Here is a 9428-nt window from a genome sequence, read left to right on the forward strand (position 1 = left end):
AGATATGAGTCTAAGACCAGATCTTCTCACTTAGAAGATATGTGACCTTAGGCATATTACTGAGATGTTTAGCCTCATTTTCCTCATGTGCATAAAACTATCCCCCCTGCCTAACATTAAGCAATGTAGTGAAGATAGATAATGTAAAAGGGTTTTGTTATTTCTCAAAAGTGATTAATTCCAGGTTTAAACAGTAGATGGAGAAAATACCCATAGGAAATACCAATATTAACAACAGGCTTTGGATAAACTAAATATGAAAGAGAAATACACTGAAGACTGATGGAAAGGGGAAACAAACACTCAAACACTCTAGGCCTGCCTAAAGCCTCAAGGAGGCTATCTTTGGAGTCCGGGCTAAGAGAGCAAGGGGACTGGTAGAGTAGCTTTAGTGTAAACCTAAAAACCCTGTTAAAGCCAGGAACCTGGAGAAAAAAATTAAGAAACTGTTCTAGAAGGCCCTGTAACCCCAGACTTTGCAATAGGATTAACTCACACCCATGTCTCACTAGTCAAGGTACTGTTTATATCTCTAACCGGTACCAGGCTGGAATGGAACTGATTTCCAATAAAGAACTCTGACCTTTTTTGTTTTGTTTTGTTTTTTAATATCGCCATGGAGAGTCCAAGAAGGCAGAAAGAGAAAACAGATTCCTGCTTCTTTAAGATTTTTTTTTTCACTCACTGACAAAGGTAGAGGAAACCAGAAAAATAATATCTATTATTGATAAACGTACAGACACACTTACTCTTCTCATTTGCTCCTGGTAAGCATGTCATCTAGCACTATCTGCTAACATAACAGGCATACTTCATGGTGCCTGTCCAAACTGCCATCCATGGAATGGACAGTGCTCAGTGTCCCATTACCGCCCTGGCTACAGTGCTGAAGCAAATGCCAACCCCTTGGCAGGTGAATGACCAACAGCCTGGTGGAAAAAATATAGATTCCTCTCTCAGGAATTTGCAATCAGGTCACAGGCTGAACCAGAAAGTTGTTAAGAGCTAAGCTAGAGACAGAGGTTGCCATTTGTGGCCATGTATAAAGTTAGTAAGCAGAGGCAGCTTGTCTGCAGTGAAGTAGAGGGAGCAGAAGAGTGGAAGAGGGCCAGGAATCTGAAGCCCTGAGAGAAAAAATAAAGAGCTCCCTCACTTCTGGCTCATTGCCCATTTTCTTGAGATACAGCCACCTTTCATTTGCCCAGGAGCTCTGTATCATTACAATAAATCTTTCTTCACTTGAGCTAGTGGGTGTCTGTTCTCTGCTACCAAAAGGACCTAATCTAGAATAGAAATTGTCTACAAAGGCACAGTTAAAACCAACAGATCATTGGACAAAATGTGGAGGGTTGGTGAGTGCATGATTGTAGATGGAATAGAATCACATTAGGTAAAGGTAATCCTTAGAAAGTTATGTATTGTGTGTAAATATTACAAGCAAACTATTTCATTGCTTACCAAACTTACAGCCCTTTCCAGAGTCCATGGAAGAGACAAGATTAGAAAACATGTACTTGTGTTCCTACCAGCAAGATAACTGACCAGCAATAGACGCCCGACTTGCCCAGCCAAACCACAGGTTAACTATAGGTTAAAACAATAGGAGAAAAAGTCATCTAGAGACACAGTCTTAACTGGCTGGTAAGCTAATCATAACACACAAAGAATGGCTGGTAGTGGCTATATTGGGTATTACACAATACCAATAAGTAAAGTGGGCTGTGGAGACAGAAGACTGGAGAGTAGATCTTCAAAAAGAAACAGGTGACAGAAAGAACAGCCTCTGGCTTAGAAATTCTAGTTCCCATGAGGCCTGACTGTGCTTTCTTCCTTTGCCTTTGGATGTTTGGAAACTGTAACTGCATCTTCTTTCTTGAGTGCTGAGTTAAGTGAGTTTCTGTTCCTTATATTCAAGGACAAAGACTGGAAAAGACAGTACATATTCAGTAAAAGTGAAAAAGAAAAGTGATGCGGGTGGAGGGAACAATACTTTCAATCCGGTAACTATATAATAAGGTTGCATCAAAATTTTACTACTACACAAACAGCAGCAGCTTTATTTATAAATAGGGAAAACTTGGTTAACAACCTCAATATTCAAAGATCTGCTAACTAAACCATGATGCACTCATATAGGTAATACCGGGCAGCCAGTAGAGTAGAAGCTGTAGAAAAGTACAGGTATCCCTTTCTACTCAAACTCATAATCCCTGACTCAGAAACCAAACAGATTCAGATAGCAAGGGATACTTATATTCAATGACATGGAAAGATGTTCATGATATACTAAATAAAAAAAGGTTACAAAACAATATATACTGTATTTTTTGTTAAGTAGCACATTTACATATATTTGTATATGCACGTAAAAATGAAAGTGTTTCTACACTGCCTATAATGTTTTTGTCTTTGATTACCAATCCCAACCTAATTTCTTATAATCAATAAAAACTCTCCTAAAAAATTAAACACAGATTTTCTTTCAGAAATTACAAGGTAGGATTAGGAAAACCAAGTCCTGGCTCTACTACAGGACTAAGCAGTACCATGGTTAAAAAGCAAGCAGTTAGGAAGGAAAAAAGAAAGATGAATGAAATAACGTGAGGTAAAGAAGGGGACCTGAGGCTTTACACCAGGCTGAAGGCCCTCTTGCCCAATAACAGCTACTCTCTAAAATACGTTTCACTAGAGCCAGGCCAGTCTCTTCACTGTCTTCCCCCTTACTCATTTTCCATTATGCTTGCTGGTCATTCTAATTCCCCAAGTGTTGACTGGCCTCTGTGATTCCTCTGTTTAACATCAATTCAAGTCCTCCTTCCTTCAGAAAGCAGTCTAACTATTCCAGGCAACAGTGATTTCTCTCTTCCTTGGAACCAGGTATATTTTCAAAATCAGAGATCCACTTAAGAGAGTCACTCAAAATCTCTAAGGTTGTAGTCAATGCCCTGGAGTGCCAGACAGGCAGCTCCAGATCATTAAAAAGGTATTTTGCCACTAGTGAAATTATGAAAGTTTAAAATGTGGTCTACGTGTACAATATGCCCACTTCCATAAAGATACTTTGAGTATAGGACTTCCCTGGTGGCGCAGTGGTTAAGAATCCACCTGCCAATGCAGGGGACACGGGTTTGAGCCCTGGTCTGGGAAGATCCCACATGCCACGGAGCAACTAAGCCCATGCGCCACAACTACTGAGCCTGCATTCTAGAGCCTGCAAGCCACAACTCCTGAGACCGCGTGCCACAACTACTGAAGCCCGAGCGCCTAGAGCCTGTGTTCCGCAGCAAGAGAAGCCACCGCAATGAGAAGCCCGCACACCACAACAAAGAGTAGCCCCTGCGCAGCAACGAAGACCCAACGCAGCCAAAAAAAAAAACTAAGTGGCTCTCAAAATATGGCCCCAGGCCAGCAGCATCAGTATCACCTGGCAACTTGTTAGAAATCCAAATTTTCAGTCTCTACCCTAGACCAGAACTCCAGAGATGGGGCCCAGCAAGCCTCCAGCTGATCCTGATGCACACTGAAGTTTGAGAACTACTGACTAAGGAAACAGTTGGTATTAACTAATTAAAAAAAAAAAAGATACCTTGAGTATAAACTTGGGAAGCAAAATGATAAAATGGCAATAAAAAAGGAGAAATCAAGTAATTTGTGTTGTACTCTATCTAAAGAAAGACTTAATAAGGGAAGGTACTGTTAGTGAGGCAGATAGTCTAGGCTAGTTCACTCACTACCCACTCCCAACCACTTCAACCACTTCTCCCTTGTCTTTCTTTACTGCAAAATCCAGAAAGCGAAATACACCATCTTTCAGCCTTTAAAGCCGAGAGTGGAGATGACATTTTGGCCAAGGAGATACAGGCAAAAGCTCCTGGGGTGGGCTTTTCTTTCTGTTTTGCTCTTCCAGCTGCCTAAAACATGGACCTAATGCAGGTACATCAGCTATTTGCAACCCAAAAAATGAAAGCAAAACAGAAAAAAGTGAGAAGCCTAGGTCCTTGCTGATGTTGGTGCTATACAGTCCCAGTATGTCCACATCCAGACTTCTTGTTACGTGAGAAAAATAAACCCCTATTTGTTAGTCACTGTACAGTACGTTTTCGGTTCCTTGCAGCTGCAGGCATTCCTGATACAGTTAGCAGGGAGCTTAGAAGAGTGTTCTCAACTATCTTTCCTCCCCAACATATAAGAGAGCTAGAACACTTGCCCTTCATTAAGTTACTCACTACAACTGTGATTCTCAGCCTGGAAGGCATCCAAATGTGGGAAGCAGAGAGGGCAGTGGTCCAGAACCCTGGTGATTACCAAAGCAATGTCTCCTAAGCACATGTCTGGGAGGCCATTCAATCTGGTCCCTCCAAAAATGCAGCAAGGATTTTTTGTTTTTCTACTCAAGTCGCTCCTTTCTTTCAAAGTCAATTCTTCTTCCAAATTTTATTCCTACTAATTACTAAGAAATTATGTACATAATTACTTAGTAAACCTCTCATAAAACCATTCTATTAAAAACAATGTTTTAACCCCACAGAAATAAAAACCAAATTTCTGTTTTAAAGGCATTTGTATTTACAGGCATTCTCTTATTATATTTATCATGGTTATAAAAACCCTGGTATTCTGGAACTCAGTTATGTACAGATGCCTGTGACAGCTTATTTTCCAGAGATAATATAGCACTTACTTTATTAATCACTCTTTCAGTGCATTTTACAGTTGTTTTGATAGTTTCCTACTGATTTCCTGCATTTGGGAAATACAGGCTATCTTCAAGTAGGCACATTTCCACAAATTATCCATTAAAAGAACTTATACTCAAATTAAAAAACATCCTCATATATGTTCTTTTACTTTACTAAGCTATAAAATGTGGGTTAAGAAACTTCCAGGCCAGAATCACTAGATATTTGAGAGAAGGGAAATAAAAGATCTTTCTTATATATAATCAACTTAGCTGTTCCCTTTTCAAAATTAATACAAATTCATCATCAGTGAAAATATAAAATAAATGTGAAAGACACATGGCACTAAGAAAAGACCAACCTCTCAATACAAATCACAGCAACTAAACATGCAAGGTAAAGGATTTTGGTGAACTGTTTATTTTGAAATGGCAACCTAAATTCTAGGATAGGGATCTTCTCCAAAATATACTCTAAAATATCCAAATATTCTCAGAATGTACAAGAAAATACTGCTAGTCTAGAACATTTAAACCCACCAAAATCTACAGAAAAATCACAAAAGCAAATCTTCTTAAGTAACACGAGAAGGAAAAAACAAAAACAAAAACCAAGGTTAAGGAAAAGCTCCCTCCAAAACTGCAACAGATATGGCATTTAATTCTTCTTTTCACTGAAAAGTCAGAAAATAATAATCTAAATCACTCTTCCAAACAGGTCTTCCCTTCACCGGCCTGGTTGAGAAAACTACTTAGTTGTCAATAAAGTAAAGACTTCCATCCAATACTCTGGGGTTCCGCCAAGTTCACTCTTCTGAAACCTCAGTGAAAGGTTTGATCCAGGTCAGGCGCCTGCAAAGGTCTGCCAAGAGTGTCAGGGTACAAGCCAGGGCAAACCATGCCCTGGTCAACAACTCAAATCAGTGGGCCCTGCTGATGATTCCTATTCAAAGGATAGTGACACTGTTCACTCCGAAAATTAAAATATACATTTAATAGCTCTAGAATATCATCTGGCAGGTTTCTGTTGTTTTTAAAATTGTATTAGTAATTTCCTGGGGGTAAAAATCATTACTAAACTAACTTAGATTTTAAAATGAGAAGCTATGGTATGGGCTTACATCCTCCTCAAACAAAAGCTAGCCCAAGAAGCTTTTAAAATGTTAGACATATGTGTAGGTGTACCTGCTACGACATGGTGGGAATAAATTTAAAATTTCTTCAACTCAGCTCGACAAATGCATTTTTATTATTAGAAACTAAACAAATCCAAGAAAATTTAAGCAACATTACCATACTTGGTGCCTCCAAGTCTAGGTACATTGAAGAACTTCTTATGTGAACTGTCATTTAATGTTTCAATAAGGTACTCAAAGGCATATCCTGAAAAAAAAAATTATACTTTCATTAAACACTGCTACAAATTACCTTACTCAAAGTGAAAATACCTAGAAACCAGCTTTGTCCAAAAGAATTTTCTGTAATGGCTCAAATTTTCTATATTTGTGCTATATTACCTCTATTTTCTATAGGTAGCCGTGGCCATTGAGCACTTGAAATGTGGTTACAGCGACTGAGGAACAGAGTTTTTAATTTTATTTAATTAATTTAAATTTAAATAGTCACATGTGGCTAGTGTCCATTGTATTGGACAGTAAAACTCTAAGCCATGACTCTTGTCAAATAAAAACTGAAAAAAAAAATGCTTTCATTAAACACTGCTACAAATTACCTTATTCAAAGTGAAAATACCTAGAAACCAGCTTTGTCCAAAAGAATTTTCTGTAATGGCACAAATTTTCTATATTTGCGCTATATTACCTATATTTTCTATAGGTAGCCGTGGCCACTGAGCACTTGAAATGTGGTTACAGCGACTGAGGAACAGAGTTTTTAATTTTACTTAATTAATTTAAATTTAAATAGTCACATGTGGCTGGTGTCCACTGTATTGGACAGTAAAACTCTAAGCCATGACCCTTGTCAAATAAAAACTGGTAAAATAATTAACTCGTGAAAATGTGATAATAAAGAATACCTAGAAAGGGACAAGAATACCTAGAAAGTAAAATAATTAACTCCTGAAAATGTGATAATAAAGAATACCTAGAAAGGGACAATAAGAATGATTTAAAGGATGAATAGGCATGTTTTGTGAAGACATGTCCTGAAAATTGCATAAATACAGACAGGACAACGCCACAATTATGTTAGAAGAACTGATTTTTAAAAAAATAACCAAAAGATGGACTTTTACACAGCATTCAACAACAGGAATAAAATCAAAACCAAACAACTTATCAGGTAAGACCTTCACAGGCTTTAAGACTAAAGGTAAAGGTGAACAACAAAATATCTGGGCAAATTAGCAGATTCTCCCTAAAAGACACGTCTTTCTGGTTTTGTATGAATTGAAGCTTAACTACCAAGTCAAGACCCAGGGGACTTATTTGAATGTGCCCCAGCTCCTAAGGTTCTTGGGGGAAGTGGCGGAGAGGCAGCCTTGAGGTTAAAGAACCTTCAGATCTTTTGTGCAGATTCACTGCAGTAGGTGGGCAGGACCCCCAACATCGCTAGGACCTTGGTCCGAAATGAGAAGCGATAAGCATTGTTCACTTTTTGAGAATATCTAATGTTTTTCCTTTTTTATTGACGGTTAAGCGAGGGAGGTGGATGGGGGGAGGAGACCCAGCGCTGCAATAAATGGTCCGAGAACTGGCTGACCAGTGTTCGGCCTTGACCACCCCCCACTCTGCTTCTAGAGGCAAAGAGAGAGGGAGGGGCTCGAGGCTGGACAGCGGAATAAACAACTAGCTGCGTGAGACGCCACCAAGGAGACACTAGCCCCCACCCTCATCTCTTACAAATGGGGGGCGGGGAGAAGATGGTGGGCCTCTCCTCGACCCTAATGCTACTGAGGAGTACCGGGAAGCCGCTGGCAGCCAGCAGTGGCCAACGGGCCGAGGCCGGTACGGGTCAAGGCCAGCGGCGGAGCGGACGGCCCTGCTGGGGTCACGCTGAGGGACGAGGGCGGCAAGGCCGGGCCCTCGAGGCCTGGGCGCACAGAGTGCGGCCCAGCAGGCAGGCCCCAAGGGAGCACAACCTGAGCCCGGAGGGCCCCGGCGCCGGCCGAGCAACTCCAGGAGAGAGAAGCAAAGAACTCCGAGCCGGGGCAGCGCGCGTCTACAGCTGCCAGATCCAGTCGGTGAACTGAAACTAACCTGCACTTGGGGCGTCCATCGCCGGAGACCATATTATCCCTGCGGGGAGGGGGCCCGCGGGGGAAGGAGGGGGAGGTCGGGCGGGGAAGAGGGGGAGGAAAGCAGCCGGACCGGCAAAGGAAGCAGGAAAGGAGCAGTCTCGCGCAAACACCGCGAGAGCCGCAGAACCGGCCCCAGGTCTCAGCTCGCGGGATTTGCCGCCCAAGTCTCGCGAGCTCTTCGGGCTTGGAGACAAAGAAAGAGAAGGGGCGGAGCCAGCCAGGCGGCGATTCCTTGCGTAATCGCTTCTGTTCTCGCGAGCTGGGGCGAAACGCCGGGGAGGCTGTGGCGTTGGCGTCACTAGTTTGGCCCTCTTAGAGATCCGTTAGTTGTGGCTTCAAGTGTCCAATTGAGGTTGTGAGATCCAGGGGTGTTGGGGCTCCTTTCGGGTATCCGGTGATGTGGGGGTGGGCGGTGGGAGGAGGGGCAGAGGGGCAGAATTGGAACTCCTATGAAAAACAGCTTGAGAACCTCTTTCCCCTGAAGATAAAGCCTTTGGCTAAACCTGTCATATGTGTAGCCTACACGCGTGTTCTCTGGAGTGGATGGGAAAACTGATCTGGCACGTAGGAAGCGCTCAACTAATTGTTGAATGAATTTCCTTACATTCCTGTAGCTTCAGTCTCTCCCTTTCTACTGGCTCCTTCCCAGTGGCAGTTAATCATGCTTAAGCCTCTGTCCCTCCTCCACCTCCGCTCCTCAAGTCCCTACGTTCTTCTCTACCGTCTTATCTCCCGTTGGCAGCCAACTCTGCAGAAAGAACTGCTTGTGTTCGTCCTTCCCCTCCCACTCCTTATCTCTCTCCAATCTGCCTTCCACCCCCTAGAAATGCCTCTGGTCAAGGTCAGCCATAACTCCACTTGTTAATCTCACGTTTCTCAACCCTTACTCTACTTGATCTCTCCCCTTGTTGAGAAATATTCTATCAGCTTTCGTGATCTCAGACGCTACTTCTTGTTTTTTCTTCCTATCCTTAAGGGTGCTCCGTCTCAGTTTCCTCTGCAGGCCCCTCTTCCTCTGCCCAGCCATTAAATGTCCTGGGTATTACATATACCTCAGGGCTCTGGCCTTACACCGCCTCTCACCAGTTGTCCTGGCACGTCCCACCTTCTCCTTTGGTTTCAGTTATTAGTTATATGCTGTTGCTTCCCTGTCTACCTGCAACCCAAACAAATCTCCTAAGCTCAGAGGTGTATATTCTAGTACCTATTGGATGCCTCCACATCCCACAGGCACCCCAGACTCAAAATCTGCAAAACGGAACCCCATAATTTCCCCCTTAAAATCCACTACTCCTTTTGTATTGCCTGTAACAGTGAATGACACATCAACCACTCAGTTACCCATGCCAGAAACCGACACATCATCCTTGATCCTGTACCCTCTCCCTTTAAACACTGACTCAACAAGCCTTGTCGAAGCAAACCCCAGTATGTTTCCTCTACTTACGCGCCTTTATAACCACCCAGGTCTAGATTTGAACATTTCCT

The 9428-nt window shown here is 42.3% G+C and overlaps 1 protein-coding gene across 1 annotated transcript in view; it reads right to left on the reverse strand.

The window, feature by feature from the left end:
- The window catches only part of IREB2 (iron responsive element binding protein 2), a 49689-nt gene extending 41692 nt beyond the window's left edge, over window positions 1-7997 (reverse strand). Inside the window, exons 1-2 of the mRNA XM_024754301.1 lie at window positions 7900-7997; window positions 5972-6061 (exon numbers count right to left, since the gene is read on the reverse strand). Coding sequence (XP_024610069.1) covers window positions 5972-6061; window positions 7900-7918 — 109 coding nt within the window. The 5' untranslated portion in view covers window positions 7919-7997. The remainder of the gene's footprint in view (window positions 1-5971; window positions 6062-7899) is intronic.
- Between the last annotated feature and the right edge of the window lie 1431 nt (window positions 7998-9428).

This window comes from Neophocaena asiaeorientalis, unplaced genomic scaffold (assembly GCF_003031525.2).
Source record: "Neophocaena asiaeorientalis asiaeorientalis breed wild unplaced genomic scaffold, Neophocaena_asiaeorientalis_V1.1 scaffold743, whole genome shotgun sequence".
Classification (NCBI taxonomy): Eukaryota; Metazoa; Chordata; class Mammalia; order Artiodactyla; family Phocoenidae; genus Neophocaena; species Neophocaena asiaeorientalis.